Source organism: Platichthys flesus, chromosome 23 (assembly GCF_949316205.1).
Source record: "Platichthys flesus chromosome 23, fPlaFle2.1, whole genome shotgun sequence".
Classification (NCBI taxonomy): Eukaryota; Metazoa; Chordata; class Actinopteri; order Pleuronectiformes; family Pleuronectidae; genus Platichthys; species Platichthys flesus.
Genome location: NC_084967.1, coordinates 10295275 through 10313602, shown reverse-complemented (window position 1 = coordinate 10313602; position 18328 = coordinate 10295275). Strand labels below are relative to the sequence as shown.

General features: G+C 45.0%; 1 protein-coding gene across 2 annotated transcripts; it reads right to left on the bottom strand.

Annotated features, from left to right (window-relative positions):
- Positions 1–39: 39 nt before the first annotated feature.
- rassf8b (Ras association domain family member 8b) lies at positions 40–17785 on the bottom strand. Of its 2 annotated transcripts, XM_062382908.1 has the most exons (10): positions 17457–17785; positions 14303–14369; positions 9395–9565; positions 7333–7683; positions 6990–7195; positions 6612–6815; positions 6394–6468; positions 5417–5539; positions 4352–4481; positions 40–3828 (listed from the first exon to the last, which is right to left on the bottom strand). In XM_062382908.1, exons 3-10 carry the CDS (start codon positions 9504–9506, stop codon positions 3713–3715), a joined length of 1317 nt encoding a protein of 438 aa, XP_062238892.1. In that variant the 5' UTR covers positions 9507–9565; positions 14303–14369; positions 17457–17785; the 3' UTR covers positions 40–3712. The 2 variants fall into 2 exon arrangements, with proteins under 2 accessions (XP_062238892.1, XP_062238893.1); XM_062382909.1 differs by lacking the exon at positions 14303–14369.
- Between the last annotated feature and the right edge of the window lie 543 nt (positions 17786–18328).

Below are 18328 nucleotides of genomic sequence, written 5' to 3'. Positions count from 1 at the left end.
CGGACGAGCACGAATGATAAGTGGTTCCACAAGGATTCAAACATTTGTTTTATAATCATTTATTTACATTTTGGATTTTCATGCCTCCTTCATCATCATCATCATCATCTCTTCATTCATTCATGGGTCCGACGTTCTGAAAATTAGACACTTGTTAACTGTTTTCAATGAATAAAGAAATGTTCCTTTAATTTCACAAACCCAAATTTTTTAGATTTAAAAACAAAAAAAGGTAAACTTTGAAATCAATTCTGTATACATGATGTCAAGTTGTTCTAATTTATTTCGACACCGTGCAGGCGTTGGGGGAGGGAGGGGAGGGTGCATGCGGCTGGGTGCTGGACGAGGACACTGAAAACCTGAAGGTCGGGGTAGTGGTATGGGCAAGAACTTCATTTGTAAAGGTTTTGTATCAACATATAGTTTTGAGACCTCAGTTATTCTATGTTATTACTTTTTGTGAGCTGACATCCTTCCTGTAGCAGGTTCTGTGGACCTGGTGGTTTCTGGATTCTTGGTCTGAAATCTACAGGAGCTGAAATCTCAGCTCGTGCTCTTTGTAAGAAATGGGAGCTGGGGTTTGTCAGGCGAACAGTTAAACATCCATAATGCTCAACAAAGGCATTACTTTATGGATTGCATGAGGAGTTGCCGTAGCAACAGAGGGGTCACCATAGTACATGATAATAATATAGATAATATACATATTTTAGTTTGAGGTGTGAGGTAGTTAGAGGGTTTAACAAGTCTATATTTAATCCTTTGTATCTAATATCCACGAGATATGAGAATAACCTTATTCATTTGTCATTTCTGTCAATATATTTGATTAATTTCATGTATTTTACATTATTCTTCAATTTGATCTCAGCTTCTTTCATACACAGTGGCTGAATGAAAACCAAAAGGATAAATGGTAAATACTAAAAGCTGAAAAGAAATACAGGAGCTGAAGTAGACAATAGAAAACGTGACACAATATTGTGTCTGTTTTGAAGGTAGAGTTAATGCATGTTAGTGATGTTGTTGGCCAAGCGCACTTCATGACGTTGTATGCATGTGAACACTTGAGTGTTTCAGCATTATGCTACAAACCCAGTGGCTTGAAGTTGCCCCAGTTTGTTCCTCCCATTCACTCTGGTGCATCTCTCATGTCAAGACAAAACCGGGACTAGAGCTGAGACATTAATCATGAGACGAGGCATCTCCTTCAGCTCCGAACCAGCGCTCGTGGTGTTGTGTCTCGCAGCTACAACTGGTTTTATCCCCTAATTACTCTGCGCTCGTCCTTCTCCCAGTAATTCTGTGTCTTGAAATATCCCTGAGCCGTGACGATTTTCTGAAATAGCTTTCAGAACCACTTGATGGCTGTCTCCATAATGGCTCCATCATCTCATTTGGATTTGCCCTTCCACCCAGAGGCAGCACCGACGACACGGCCAGAGACAATTATTGGCAAAGTGTCCGAGGGGGGGAAAGAAGATGCTGGTAAATGTATTGTCAGGTTTCAAAGCGACAGGGATGTCATGTACATCCATGATTGATGTTTTCCTTTTCTGCTCATATGCACTGTTCTTTAACTAATGTCTACAAGGCAAAAAGGGACACAACTAAAACCAAATGAATTATAACATTACTAGCCTGTTAATAGGAGTCCAACTAAAACCAATCACACAAAGCATGCACACAGAGCTGCCTATTGAGCAGCAGCATTCGAACCTAACCCCTTTAACAATCTGCATATTATAGACTTCAATCTACTTTGACAAAATAGACTAGACTGATGTGAGATCAGTTGCCGTTTGTCTTCCAGTAAGGCATGCCGTTATTCCAAAGAGATACGTGACGTGACTTCCTCCGGGTGGAACCTCAGCACTGCAGAGCAAACAACGGAGCGGCAACCTTCTCACCGGAGCCAAGGAATTCACTCGTGAATACACACACTGCGTACGGCACTGAAGTCACACATGCACACACATTAAGGTTAGTTTACTTGTTATATCTAGTTTGGGCATTTGTGTGCATGTCACTATTGGTGTATATATATTTTTTCTTATGATTGAATATATTTTTTTACACATTTACAATTTGTTATTTACAAGTTACTTAAGAATACACTTAATCTGCATAAACTGCCTACATATTTAAAAAAAGTACATTCATCTAACTATTAATGATTTATTTTTACACTAGCTTTGGTTCATGTGAGACATCTTTAGTTTGTGATAAAAGTCAGACGGAACAAACGAATACTGTCTGTTTGTGTGTGTGTGTGTGTGTGTGTGTGTCCCTGCTCGATGAACACAGTGAAACATGTCTTGGCCAACACCGTAAGTTGCACCTCAGGTAAATACACTGGGAGCTAAAGTGCTGAGGCTTCCTCACAAAACAAAATGAAAACGAACAAAGACAGGAGAAAAAAAAGAAAAAAAAAGCCATCATCTGGGAGCAGGACTAACTTTCACACAGTTAACTTTCAGCTGGCTAAATAGTATATGTTTTGTCACCACCCAGTGGTCAAACGGTGTATTAAGTCATTGTTGGCAACATTTTTCAGGCTGAGGAAAAATAGCCACAGTTTCACAAAAAATATCCAGTAGCTGCTGATTTTACTTTGTGGCCCAATTTTATGGGATGAGTTAATATTTGTCAACTGAAAATCTATCCATCCATCCGTCCTTTATCCATCCCGCTGATTCTTTGATGGTCATAGGGCGGCTGGAGCCAGTCCCAGCTCACATTGGGCAGGAGCTGGGGTGCACGCTAGTTGGGTATCGCAGAGCCAACATACAGAGACAACAACCACTCACACTCACTACAGCTCATCAGAGTCTCCATTAACCTGCATGTCTTTGGGGCTGTCAGAGGAAACCAAAGAAAACCCACACAGACACAAACTCCACACAGAAGGACCCTGGCTAAGCTGGGATTCAAACCGGATACCTGTGAGATGACTGTATTTCCCACTTTCCCACTGTGCCATCCCTCAACTTGAAATAGGGTGTAAATTGTTTGTCTAAATCAATTCAAAAAGTAAAATCATGTTATAAAAAGGATCAAGCCATCGTTGAGTTATACTGACATCGGTCTCTCTGACAAGGGATCACCTGATCACCTGAATACTAAATCAATATGGCGCATAGTGTTCAGTAGCTACCTTGACTTTCCTTTTAACATTAGACTGTTGACGTCTGGTTTGAACACACCAGAGTAAGGCAATCAGATATGGCTATGAGTTATAGCACAGGTGTGACGTCAGGGTTTGTGCATGCTCATGCATATACCTTCTTTTTTGTCTACGCTTGTGTGTTTACATGTGTCCACACTTTGCATCCTGAAACTCCCGTTCCAGTTCATGATTTAGGACATTCAAAAATAAAAGGTTTATCCGCCTCGAGCCTCCGTACCTGACAAGAAAATGTCTGCTGGCTTGTCGTTTTCTTTTAAGAGGAGTCTTCACTCGCTCAGATGAAATGTTTGCTTGCCAATGGGTTTGACATCAGTTGTGGTGTCCGTGTAAGATGGGAGGAGGGAGAGGCAGTTCAAAAAAGATGCAAAACAGAGCAGACTTGTCTTTCACGATATGACACTGGTCCTCCACAGGATGCTCGCTGCAGTGCGTTAATCAGGAGCAGTTCAGCTGATGATGGTGGTCACTCCCAGTTAGAAAGCAGTCCAGTAACACCAGGCTGAAGTGCGATGGTCCCCTGGGTCACACGTAGATCCCCTCGGGGTTCAGGCTGGTGGAGATGGTGTTCTGCAGCGTGCGGAGGTCGCTGGGTAAGAGACGAGACGAGCCGCGTCTGTTCAGGGAGCCGGACTCCACCTCTGAAACAGCAGAGGTTTAAAAGACAAACATTAAACAGATTTTCCTGCTTTAATAGACGACGAACAACGGTAATTAAAACAGTCAGACATGTAATTCTTGTGATTAAAGACTCTGCCTTTTAGTCATTTTGCAATTAGTTTCGGTAACTACTCCCTATTACTTCAGTTTTATTCATATCACGTCTGTAAAGAAGCTGCCAGGTGTTTTCTTCTTGACAAAATACATTCTCTGGGATTTTTCTTTGGAGAATTAAAATGATTTGTTTTCTTTTTGACTCACTGTGAAACTCACTGAGCTTCTCAGAGGTGCTGGTGATTGGTTCCATGTAACAGGGTTATAGACATAAGCTGCCGTGACTTGCCTAACCTGTAATTCACAGGATGACCACAAGGTGGCACTGTGCTCATACATGTAAAACCAATATATAGAGTACCTCACTCAGAATGATGATTTATCTTACTAATATATGTGTGTGTGTGTGTGTGTGTGTGTGTGTGTGTGTCTGTGTGTGTGAGTACGTGCCGGTGGTGTTGTCCTCTCCTGCAGGTTGAGCAGGCAGCACAGTGACCTTGGTACCAGTCTGCTGAATGAACTGCTGCAGGTTGACCTGTCGCAGCTCTTTGGTCAGCTGTTCCAGCTCCTGCTCTTTCTCCTGCGCCGGAAAGAAACAGAGAAGACACCAAGACAACAGACAACAAACAGTATTGGATTGTAAGTCATTTCGAAAGGTAGTTTTTTTGCTGTAGGTGAACCAGCCCCCTAGTAAAATATCCAGAAAATGTCAGAGTGACCCCATGTGAGAACATCTCAGGATGTAAAAGAGGCATCATACATGTTGAAGACGCAGGCGGAGATGTCAATCGAAAAAGATGACGAGTTTCAAGATAATCTATACGTCCTGCATGTTCTACCAGGGTGCCCCCCCCCCTCACCAGAGATGTTCCTCTGGCTGTGAATGCATTGGATCCAAACAATCTCCTTCTGCCGTTCTTTGCATGTGAACTCCCAAAAATTGTCCTGACCCAATTTTCAGGCCATTTTCCTGGTGCAGGAAAGACGCTGCTTTCGCTCTAATCTGCATCTTTCATGTGAGGAAATTAATAAGGTATCATTCTCTGCAAAAGCCAGAGCCCAGTCGAGACGGCAACGGAGAAACTGAGCTGCCGGATGGTTACGCAACCGCAGGCGAAGGGATTGTGTTCTTATTCAGGCCCCTCTCTAATCAGGCGAAGAATGCTGGAACCCATTCTCCCATTCCCCCCCCCGCTCCCTTTCCCCCCCTCTCATTACCTCACGCTTCCCACACCCTGCTGGACCTCGCCTGCACATACGGCACTTCAACTCGTACTAGGGCGCATGCAGCCAAGAAGATCCACCTCGCATCCCCGCGAGCCAGAGATTAAAATTCGCTTCACTGCCCACGGTTTAATGAGCTTAGATTTCCACAGTTCCACCTGGTCGCCGGGTACAATTTCCACACTTGCGGTGCCAAACTTTTGAGTTAGTACTTTAAAAAAAAAAAAAAAATCGGCAGCAAAACGGCTAAAAGGTGTAAAAATAAATGTATTGTTGAGAATAGGAGCTGACCTGTACTCTCTTTCCCGACTGGCCAAGTGAGCGTTCCAACGCCCGGCAGCTGCTCTCCAGCCGCGCCGTTTGCTGGCTCTGCGTCTCCAGCTCTGCCCTCACCTTCTCCAGCTGAGCTCGCACCTGAAACGCAGCAGCAGCTTTTTATAGAAGGGAAGTGGCCAAAGGCGACTCACACATCCTCCGTAGTAAAACATGCAGGAGGACTCCGATGCTTAAAGTTGTTTAAAGTTGAGTTCCCTTAGGGTGAAAGAAAAAAAAGATGCAGTGTCGCAAACTGTATTTAATATTGGAAGCTGTACATAGAGAGGAAATCTCCTGTTACATTTGTATTAAAAAGAGAATTGTTCCAGCCACTGTATGAACCACATATGTAGGGATTTGTATTTAATCAACCAGTTAAAACCATTTGAAATGCAACAGTTTCGCCACTATCTACCTCCACCAATGAGGCGACGTTTGTTTGTTTGTTTGTTTTGCAGGATTATGCAATAACTCCTGGAACTATTTCCCACGAAACGTAGTGGAAGGATGTGTTTATGGCTCCGGGAAGAACCCATTAAACTCTGGTGCAGATCTGGATAAGGGGGCAGATGCAGGAATTTTTTGTAATCCCTTTCTCAAACATTCTTTAACAATGTTTTTTCACAGATTTTTCAGGGAATATTTCATGGCTCTGAAAAGTCAGGGTGACTGATATTGGTAGGCAATTGGGTGCGGCTTTATAAATTTAATTAAACTGGAGTATTTAAGGGGATTTAAGGGCCTATTGGGCCTTATCAGAGGTATGCAGTCTGCTATGAGCTCCCTAGTCTGCTCTGTCTGCTTTGTCTGGAAGAAATCTCCCTGTGGCTAATTTAGCGGATTCTGTGCAGCTTAAGTTTAATACTAATTTCTGCAGGACAGACAGTGAGATGCTCCACAGCTGTTTATGTGATGAGTTTCCATGTTGTTACGAATGATCTGGAAGCTTCTACCTCCTCATCGTTGACCTTCTGGTTGAGCTCGGCCTCGTGCTGCAGCCGCTCCTGCTCCAGGCCTGAGTCCATGCTCTGTACAACATCACAGAAAACATAAACAGACAGCCAGGCGTGAAAATCATCTTCACAAACGGCTTTATTCAAAATCCACGATGGGATTGTACAAAAAGAAGAATACGGAACGTTTCCATGCTCTTTCCTGATGCCACGCTCACCTGTATGCGCGTTATGTACTCTGAGAGCTGGGCCTCGCAGTCGCTTACGCGGCACCGCAGCTCGCCCAGTTGCTGCCGGAGTTGCCGCTCGCTCTCCTGCTCGATCTGCAGCTCGTTCGCCCAGAATTCCTCCTCCTTCATCTCGGCATCGTTCCTCCTCACCTGCTGCTCCAAAAGCAGCAGCGCCTCCTCCAGATTTTCTCCCTGGTGACAGAGTAAAAGATTTCATTTGGAAACTCGCCCTAAAGAGAATATATAATACTCCAGAGATGAGATGAGAAATGCTTGATTTCTACTCGTAGAGCTAATAGATTTGAGGACATGTGGGTTTTGAGTTTTCTGTAAGTAAAAGCTCTGGCAGCTGTGGTTTGTCTTTACTTCGTTGGCCTCGCCGGCGGCCTCCTCCCAGTCTCCCAGCTCGGCCTCGCAGCCCAGCAGACGGCTCTCCAGGGCCTGGAGTTTGTCTCTCTGCAGCTGCACCAGCCGGCTCAGCTCTCTGGCTGGACTCCCAGGCACAGATGCTCCTCCACCACCTCCAACTCTGCTCAGGCTCAGGCTCACACTGCGCTGCTGGGGCTGTTTGGCTGGATGGATGGATGGGTAGGAAACGTTTGTTGATATGCAGAAAAAGAGAGGGAGGAAGGCAAGGAAATAAACCATGAATGAAACCAGTATGAGTGATAGACTAAATAAATGAAACCACACTAACACAGCACTCTACCTTCAGCATCTCTGCTTCTCCCAAATATGTCCCGCAGACCCTTGGCCCCTCCAGTGAAGGTCAGGGATTTGCGTTTGGGTTCCCTTCGTTTGATCGAGTGGTCCGACCCCGATGGCCGGAACTTGGCCAGAGGCGGGAGGCTCTGCCGGTAGAAGCCTCGCTCCGGGACACGACCCTGCCCGTCGGAGGCCGGCCGCTCGCTGACGGACGGGCCGGTTCGCTGGAGGATGAGCTGCACGTCGCTGGCATACTGACCCCACTTGTTGAGGGACACCACAGGGTTTTCATTTGGAGCCAGGTGACGCTCTGTATCCCGCCACTTCTCGATCAAAGTGTATCTGCCGGTGCGACCTGGGGCAAAAAGGCCAATGAGAGCAGCTTGTAGCATGCTGTTTCTGTAGAGCTTCAGCACATGATAATGTCCAGATCTACCGAGTCCAGACACAAAGACTCCTCTGGCTCGCCAAGTCTATTTATTGGTGCATTGCTAACCCTGGTTCTGCATTTAAATCGTGTACCATCACTGGTTGAGCTTTGCAGAAACACTTTAAGACAGTTGGTCTGATTAGTATCTCTGGCTGGTTTACACATGCAAATGTGTATCCTCTTCACATAAACAGTCCTTAAAAATAGATTATAAAAACATTCACTCTTCAAACAGCAGCTTAATTTTCAATTTGAGTTTTTACAGAAACCAATATCTTCGTCACTAAATACCACTATTATGAAGTGACAGGAAAAACGTGGCTGATCCAGTTAACATGAGGGATTTCTTTAGGGATGATATGACAGCTCATACATGTCCAACATAAGCTTCTTTGTTATAGTTGCCTTTTCCCCGGAGGTCCCTCTGACCTATGGTGTCCCACAAGGATCTATTTTTGGCCCACTTGAACACATTAGTTGGAAACTCTTCCTTTTTATGCAGATGACACAATAAAAAGGTAAATACTAAGTATGCAGCCAAAAATCTTGTTTGAGAATTTTTACAAAAGAAGTTGTATAAGTAGTTGCTTTTATTCTACAGTGCCCAGATATAAAACAGACAGAACTCTTTAACAACTCTCCCACGCTCGTGCACCGTGGGCAGATTCAAAGAACTTCACCAGTGTGTGTAGTGAAAGAACTTTACAGTGGGAAGACTCAACACAAACACTGACTGTGTCGGGAAAAGGACTTGGTTCAATGGTTCACGGCCCCTTGTGTGTGTTATTGTGTGTGTCCGCCTGCATTCTTGTGTGTACACATGCAGATAACAGCGTAACACTGCCCATTGCACCCTCACCCTCGTCTTGCACAGTACGGGTCCTCGTAAAAGAGGCACATTCATCACCACAGCCGGCCATTCACATCAAAGTGGCCTGGGCTGGACAAAAGGCACAGGGGACACAAAGGACAGTGAACGCCATAACTCCTGATACACTGTCACTGTCCATGATCCTCTGAAAGCTCTGAGGAAAAACATCAGTGACTCTAGTGAGAAATTAAGCGATAAATCTGTTTAAAAAAAATAAGATGTCTCAATTTTAAGAAGACATATCCTCATTGACTTCACAAAGCTTTACGCACAACCCAATCCATGTGATGACAAACAGAAGCAGAGTGTCAACTCGTTTCTCTGCAAACGAACACAACATGTCAATAAAGCAGCGGCTGCAGTCGGGCTCATTTCGTTTTTTTGTGCAGCCCATTTGTGGTGAATCTCTCTTTGTGCCCTCAAGTCACTTTCCATTTTCATGCAATTTATCATCTCCACTGTGTCTGACAACCTGCCCGTGCCAATACTGGACACAGTCCAGATCACAGAGTGTCCCCATTGGGATCTCTGTGGGACGACATATCATTTGCACTGTTTTTCACCATTAAAAGGACAGATGGAGAAGATTTCATCTATAATCTACTCCTCTGAGGTGGTGGTGGTCTTTGTCCAGTTATCAGGTTGCCTGAAAAGTACACAAGACCTTTGTGTACTTTCCTATCAAGTTACCAAGATATGGTAATATCTCACAATCCTCTATCACCAACGTACAAGCAACATATGTAAAAAGAGTTTAGATCTTACCGATGGCTTGAGCCAGGGCGATGACCACCTCCTGGCATGTGGTGAACTCTGTGACCCCGCACACGATGCGCTGCACGCCGTCCACCCACACTTTCAGCTCCATGGCCTTCATCCAGGGGCCCTCATACCTCCACACCACTGCGGGGCGCTAATGATGATTTAATGTCCATCCTAAAAGAAAAAAGAAAAAATTAAGATTTCAATGCTTGCAAAGGAAAATCATTGATGCTGCATCAAATATTATCATCAAGATTAGGTTAGATAAATTAATAGTGACAAGCACAGAGCATGTTAGCATTTTTCAGCTCTTTGTTTTGGTTGTATGGCAACAACTGAACAGTTTTGGTTCAATTTCACCTCAATGACTTGTGTTACCAGCCACAGCAGTTAATGGTTTACAGTTAAAAAGCTCTAAAAACCCACTGTGCACAATCTCTTACACAAATATGTGTAAAGCAATAACACAATGTGATCATATTGTCAGGATAAAAAATAAATTTCCACAGCCTCACATTTCCTCAACCTCCAGTTTCTATTTCAAATAAATAAATCATCCAAACACACACAAACTACACAGTTGTGCAGAGCGACACCGGCCTTGTGTAAAGCAACAGCACAACAACTCGCAACACTTGTTCTTTGGCGGCAGTTTCGTGTAGCGCCGCTGATAAATGAATGCAACAACACACTTGTGGTGCAGCGACTGCAACCGTCTAACAGGGCCCCGTTCAATACATTTTTCATTCGCCGTTGTCGGTGCAGGGAGGGGGGGGTAGGGGTAGGGGGGGCGGGGGGGCTTACAGCAGTTGCATGCACGCAGAACGAGAGCCATTTCAAACTGCTGACACAAGCACGTCAGGCAGCGAGGCAGTCATTACGAAAGCTGGCAAGGCCACGGCAAGGGGGCCGGAGTAGCAGAGCAATGAGGGAGCAGGTGCCTAATGCTCAGGCTTCTGCAGCCCTACAGCAAGGCAGCGCTCTTTCCTCCTGACGGGGGCCATCAGCTCCGCGCCGATCCTTGACTCCCGTATGGCTACGGGCCTCCCTTATTACAATTTAGGCGCCTTCCATCTTCATCACAGCTGGAATGGGGCTCCAATCTCTCCTGCTACTTAGCTCCCGCTCCCCGCTCCCCGCCCCCCCAACCGAGGGCCTCCTCCTACGGAGACCGCATTACATTGGACGCTCCTTGGCATCTGGCGAGGGCAAGGACCTGCATTCGGTGCGGAGCGGGACGATTTGTAACCGCAGACAGGATACCGCAGGATGCATCTGAACCCAGACACCTGTTTACAGCCCAGTAAATGAGAGTATTACCCTGAATACAGCTCGGCGGGACACAGAATAGAGGGGGACGAGAAGGGGAAGGAAGACAAATCACTCGGGAGGAGCGGATGGATAAACAAAGAAGGCAAGGTGAATGGAAGAAGGAAGGGGGGAGATTGGGGGTGGTCTAAAGAAAGAGTGCAGCAGTACAACAGCACAAATATAAACCCACAAACAAACACCTTAAAGATACAGTGTACAAGTACTGTTTAATGTTCATGAGGTGTTTCTGAAATATATCTAAATAGAATCTGACATTAAAACGATTCTCTCGTCAACAGTGTAGCCAACACGTGTCCAGAGTGGAACCATTGTTTATAATCTGAATCTACTCTTTACTGGAAACCAGACCTCTGTGTATTTACAGCTTGTTAACAAACAGCTCGGAGACACGGTTCTGTTAAAACACACAGCGTCCAAACAGACGATGTGATGACACTCTCCACTTTCACAGCTGAGGTCGAAATGTTGTAATACAGTGTTTATTCAATGACGAGCGATATCCAGATCACACCGAGGCCTCGTCCAGCAGGAAGAGCCAGATCACACAGGCTTGTAAACCCGATTCCCTCTATGTGCACACACCAACACACACACACACACACACACACACACACACACACACACAGGCAAACACAGACAAACAGAGACACACACACCCCTATGTGAAAAGTCGAACTCAAGTCAATCACACGTCTGCAAAACAATTATGAGAAACTTAACTCTAACAACCATATGTTATTGAATTAAGCTCCAAGCTATGAGAGACTGTGCTTCAGTCAACCAATATAAATTAGATTAACAACTAGAATTACAGCCCTAATGAGACACACAGCCTGGTAACTGGTTGTGTGTCTCCACCAACCAGTGCATTTAAGTCCACATAAAACATTTTTTGCAGATTAATAAGAGATCAATGTGACCTTTGACCTTTGAACACTGAAGTCTAATCAGTTAATCGTTGAGTCCAAATGACAACCGGTCAAAATAGAAGGCAGACTTAAGATATCATGTTCAAGAGGGCAACAACATGCTTTGCGTGACATGACCTTGACCTTTGCCCACCCTGAACCTAATCAGTTAATCCATGAGTCTAAGTGAGGATTCTCTCGAGGTCTCGTGAGGTCAAAGTAACCTTGACCTTCAAAATCAAATCAGTTTATCTTTGAGTCCAAGGAAACGTTCGTAGCAGAGGTGAAGAAATCCACTTGCCTCAGTGCTAACGCCTCTATCCACTGGCTCTAGCCACTTAGTATAAAAATGGTGAATAACTAACCTTTGCCACAAAGGTGACAGTGTCTATTTAATAGAAAAATCAATGCAAATCATGTGGAAACAAGTATAGAAATAGAAGACAAGGTCAAACCGACCACACTAATAACTTTCCTTTTTGGTCAATCAATGGTTATTTTTCCCTAATTGACTCGTTCTCACCGGCCCCTTGGCCCAAATACCACAACATATGTTGGGAGATGTTTGATTTGATCAGAGGTGGCACACAGTGCAGTGCCATAGGAGCAGGCAGCTGTGCAGGAGCAGATGGTCGGAGGTTGCGATCAGATCCCGAAGCAGATCTATATGTTCACAAGCTTCAATCCCTCTCATGGCTGCGGAGATGCTCTACACGGGCGACTCCGGTGAACGGGATATAGAAGCTGTGACGTCAGAGAACAACATGCACCACACCGGCATTTGACTTAATGTCTAACCAATCGAATTCTCCTGCTCTGCAGCTCAAACAACACAGCTACTGAAGTCTGTTTCCTTGTGGAAACGATCTTCGATTTTCTTTACCGGGCTAATAACTTCCAACACTTGAATCATTAGAATGCCGTCATGCCTGAACCACCACTGCTGCTCACCCCCCCCCCCCCCCCCCCCTTGCTGTTATTGTGCTACGTTTGCTTATATTTTCTACACACTATTTCCACGTTATCTCTGGTTATGACTTTGATCTAAATTACAGTTGCTTTGAAGCCCCCACTGCCACCGAGTGGATAAATAAATCATACCGGCTACATTGGTGCATACACCCAAATTAGCATGCGCGCAAAAATGTGAGCTTCTATTTTGGTTCAGCCTCACTTTAAATGTAAACCTCCGTATTTACTCGACGGGCCCCGCTCACTGAGCTTCACATTTCCACCGTAAGTGACCTCACAACCTGTGGGAAAGGTGCTGGAGCGGCTGGTATTTCCTTTTTCATTGGTCACAGTTTAATAAACAGACTCATCCCTCCACCTTCCTGCTTCACAACACGTAGTAAACAATTCATAGAGACTCCAGGACGGAGTTGGTCTCTTATGCAGGAGAGTCAATGACCTTCAGCAGAGGGGACTCTTGCGGGATTGCAGATACATTTTGTATAAAGATTCATGTTCCTCTTACGCCAAATCAAAAAGTGAAGTTTTTTCCAAAGAAGTTTTTTTGTCATTAGAAGTAGCTCGGAATCAAACTGAAGTTTGATCCAGTGTTTTTTTGATTATATTAAAACATCATGTGATTGACAGCTGAGAGTGGCTCCAAATGATGTCATCGGTGCAAGATGGCAGCAACCACATCCAGGATATTTTGGCTTCCCTTGTGGACACATGTCGTCCATTCATTTGCTTTGAAAACAAAGAAAGGTCCACTCTGAAAACACCGGAATTGAAATACCGTCATGTAATAGCAAGTTGGTGTGTCACTAAAGAAAGAGCTGCTTCTTCAGTGGAGGAGAGTTGGAGAGTTGGTCGAGGTTATATGAGAAAAGATTTGATAAGATACAGTGCGTCTCTGCTATGGACGCTGTCAGTGCCAATCAACAACTTTTGCCGCAGCCGTTTATGTTTCAGACGTGCAGAACACCGTGTCGTCTGGGCTGTGAACCGTCAAGCTAAACTTAGCGGTGAGTTCAGTCCGCCTCCCCTGAAGTTCCATTCTCAGGATGCCACAGAAAGGCAGAGCCAGGGAGGGGACAGAGTGTGGCACGTAGTGTTTCTTATTTTTGTTTCCTCAGACTTGGACGGTTCATGAGACGGCTCAGCACCTAAGCTCCTTTAATAGCCCTGAGTCGAGCTTTGAAAAGATATTAAGATTGAAAAATGTAAAGAAAAGCTTCCAGTGCCACACTTGATATCCATCAAGGGGTTCATTTCCTGCCGTGTTCGGCTGAATGCTCTCAGCCCGTCGCTAAATTAAACTTTAACCAACTCATTGATCAGGGTTGAACCATTGACCCTCACTCATATCCGGCAGCCTGCCAACAAAACAAAACTTTGCACAAAAAAACGAAAATCCAATTAATTTGTTGCCAAATGTCACATGTTTCCTTTGAATCCACTGATGTCTGTCTAACAAAAATCAAAAAATGACATCTTGTGAAATTTACTGAGGATTTTTTGAAGCAGCAGCAATGAGCAACAACAGACGGTGACGCAACAACAGGCCAATTTCTGCAGCAAAAAGGAGGCAGCGGCAGCAGGAGGGGGTCCACAGGAACAAGGGGAGCACGGACAAAAGAGCATGCTGCAGTGTGTGTGTGTGTGTGTGTGTGTGTGTGTGCGTGCCCACATGGCTAGCTGGATGCAAACAATCCCTCACCATGGCGACGCAGCTCTGCCTTTGTCCGCGCTTCACACAGATGACCGGATTGATTCGAGGGCCCAGTCTGGGAAAGCAAACCAAACAATCAGCAACAATTAAGAAGCAAACCCGTGCTCTCCTGTCACTTCCTCTTTGTCTCCGCTGAATGTGGCCTCCGAGAAAAACACGGAGGTGTGCGCTGCAGCGGGGTTCCCCGAGCTCGGGAGGGACAGAAAGTGGGGTCACTGAGGAAACGTGTCCGAGCTGATCTGCAGGTGGAGATTAAGTAATTTTATAATTCGAATTGGAGCAGATGGAAGGTTTTTAGTTCACATGCTTGAGATGAATCCCTCACTCCAGTTAAATGAATACACTTCACATTAGAAACTAGACTGGCACTTTGTGGAGCACATACCTCCACGGACGCCCCTATGTCCCAACTTTAACCAAAGTGAGAAAAGATTTCTGGGGGGTGTTTAACGTTTAAAGACACAAACCCGTTGCCAGATCCCATGACGGACATTCTTCGGTGCTGCGGGGGGGAACAATAATAAACTTTCTGGATCTAGACTCGGGTTAATGAGATGTCCTCACCCTCCCAGCTGGATTCAGTGAGGTGACGCAACATGTCAAACGTTTGAGAGGAGAAATCGAGACTTGCTGCACGTGGATCCTCTGGTGACTTTGAAGGAGCCTGGAGGCCTTTTGTGGAAAATACTGGGGCCAAGCTCAGGCCCCCACACCTCCTTTTTCCCTCTAAGGATAAGCCTACTCCCCATTTGTCCGTGTTTATGCATATTTTTCTTCTTGGTGTTGTGTCCTGGTTCCTCCTCTGCATTCGAATCCACGCCAAAATGGTTTAATTAAGATTTATCCCCTCGAAATCTAGGAAAATGTCAATAAAAATCCACCTCTCACATCTCGCAATGTTGAAGAAAGTGATACAAAATGTCCTGGATCTGCACCAAACTTGTATTGGTTCTTTCACGGCCACGTATCTCATCCTTTCACCAAATTTCGTGAAAATGCATTCAGCAGTTTTTGCGTCATCCTGCTGAAAATCAAAACGGACAGGGGCAGACACACAACCTCCTCGGCGGAGATAACAATATAACAATATAATATGACTGCACTTAATTCCCTGGCAGTGGTTGAGACCCGTCGGTGTGACTGACATTGCCGCTCCTGGAGCCACGCTGCCAGCAAGGCTAAAAATAGCCTCGGGAGTTGCTCGTGTCAGCAGGTATTTCTAATACAAAGAAGCAAATTTCATTAGGATTTGACCCTTGTGCTCGGACAAGATGGCACTTCTCCTGATGGAGTGTCCTGTGCCCCCTTCTAATACTACCGGACGACACAAGGAGACGCACGCTCCTCCACCTACTGTTCCCACATTCTGCAATCGGAACGTTTCAGCCTCCCGTGTATCACATCAGCCCTGTCAGGTGAGGGGGGGGAGAGGCGGCTGCAGGTTTAACACAAGCTGGAATAAGCTTAGTGAAACCGCTACTCAGCACAACAGCTCCGTATTCAGGTCGTGTTGATCATCCGTTCTAGAAACATATGTAAGATTTGACCGTGGACAAGCGGTGTGGCGTTCGGCGTGGATGCAAATATGGTGGTGCACTTTAATCCAAAATAGCGGGAAAGACGTTTAAAGGCCGTTGGGTACACGTCACCACTTGCTCTGGTTGTGTTCGAACGGCTGCAGACGCTTGGAATACAGCCTTAAAATCCAGCTCCATATTATATTCATGTTATTTCCAGCAGTGCTACATGGCAGCGGACGGCATATAATGAAGTTGAGTGACCAAATTGCCACCTTGCAGTCTCAAAAGTTGAAACTAATCACATGGTGGAGACAATAAGCCTTTAACCCTGTAAGACTCGGAGCTTAGCCGACCATGAGGTGGTGGGAGGTGGGGGGGTTCTGGATTAGATGCACAACGTGAAAATCTTTAAAAATAATCAGTTCTCTCTTGACACAGACCTTTATGTGATTATTCCCCAAATAAAAACACAAGCATGAATGAATAAAAGTTGAAACAATGCATTTTGAATTTAAAAAAGTTAAATGGTCCATTTTCTGCATCTAGGAAACTGACTGGATATTGAGACACGTCTCTGTAACTGCAGAGATTCGGGAGAGAATTTGCTACTTTTCCTTCTTATACTCTCCGTCCATTTGTTTGTTGATTTGTGTGATTGTGAACAAGATTACACAACAGCTGACCTGACTTCCATGAAACTTGGTGCATGGATGTGATATGGGTCAGAGAAGAAGACATTAAATTCCCTAGGGATAATACATGGGTCTTGATGATGAGATAACTGATATTTAAGAATATGGACTGTTAACTGGAAACTACATATTTTCCTGGCTACGAGACCTAAACCAAGCAGATTTTAAGTGTTGGACAAGGTCAGGATTTGATAAATGATGCTTGAGTATGTGGCAAAATGTTAAATTAACATGTCATTAAAGAAAAAAGGAGCAAATGTAGTTCAAGTGATGAGATTAGTTTATCAGAGAGTGCATCTGTGATCTCATAGTGTATTATCCTGTGCACAAGTACACACATTGGTGCATTCTCACACTACAAACCTAGAAGTAGCTGTGAGTGAATGAGTGTTGCCCTTGTCTCCATCACACGTGTGGCCGTCTGACTCAGTTGAACGAACTCTGATTAAAACCACTGCTGAGTGAGCGCTTAGAGCCCAAACTCTATTAAGAGATTCATCACTGCAGGGCTCACACACACACTCACACAGAGACACACACTCGCACACACACACATACACACAGATGGCTCGTGCATCATGTCGAGAGTCTCTCCAGGGTCACAACATGTTTTTATGATGAAGTGTGACCACAAAAAAAGAGACATTATTCAATTTTCTGCAGCACCTTCCTGGAGAGTTCCACAGGGGGGGTTGATGGGAATTCATCTGAATGCATCTGATCCCCCCCCACAAAACAAAGTTATGCAACAACATCTAATTACTTTGTTTTCTGAAATATCTGAAGTCGTGTTTTTTTTTCAGACGAAGCCAAACAACCTGCAGGTTTTTAAATGTTGCCTTCACTGACGCATCCATGCCATGCAACCCCCAATCCCCCCAGCAGAAGCACTGATGATCACATTGCTCCCCGTGTATAAAACAAACATACCTCAGTTAAAGATGATTTCAGGACATGTTCTGGAAAACTCTGCCGCCTCACTCTCTCCCTCTCTCCCGGTGCATGGTCCGCGGCCCGGATCCTGCTTTTTTTATCCCGATCCGCGCATCGCAGGGAGCGGACTCGTTTCTTCTCCCTCCGCCGCCTCCTCCTCCTCCTCCTCCGTGTGGATGACGGTGGCCCGTGTGGATGTAAACACGCGTCACCCCACTCATCGGACATCCGACACGGAGCTCACACGCACGGCGCTCCGCCCGCTCGCAGCCCCGCTGTGGAAGGGAGGGAGCCCTCGGAGCAGCAGCGTGCTGTGTAGATTAACATGGTGAACGCAACTGGGACACCGCAAGGCATGATGGACCCGTTAAAGCTGCAACGCACTGGAAACAGGGGATCCTCACACGTCCCATGCAGTCACCAAACACTTTGATTTGTTATGACACAATGTGGCGTTTGATAAATCTATATTTTAACCTAAACTTCATGTGTTCGGTTAAAAAAATAATCCAGAAATGTAAATCTTCTCATTAAACCCCCATGGTGGATCCTCAAATGTCTGATGTAGTCACCAAAGTTTGTTATGGGACAATGTGGGGTTTTGTCTAATACATTTTTTATTCACGAAACTTAATCCTTTTGTAATCATTTAATCCAACATAAGTTTTGTAATAAAAAAACGAACTATTGTGTCTTATTTTCTTTAAATGGTAAATTGTTAATGGTTTTGTATTTATATAGTGCTTTTCTAGTCTTGATGACCACTCAAAGCGCTTTACAGTACAGTTTTAACTTCACCCATTCACACAGTGCATCTATTCGCAGCACTTCATTGTTTTTTTGAGGGGCAATTCGGGGTTCAGCATCTT

Bases quoted from the DNA above. Each gene is read 5' to 3' on its own strand.
- rassf8b (XM_062382908.1), bottom strand. From the start codon at position 9,506: ATGAAGGCCATGGAGCTGAAAGTGTGGGTGGACGGCGTGCAGCGCATC. The intron at 6,816-6,989 runs GTAAAGACAAAC...CTCTGTCACCAG, and splicing joins CCGCCGGCGAGGCCAACGAA to GGAGAAAATCTGGAGGAGGC. The intron at 4,482-5,416 runs GTCAGCTCCTAT...TTTCCGGCGCAG, and splicing joins AGTCGGGAAAGAGAGTACAG to GAGAAAGAGCAGGAGCTGGA.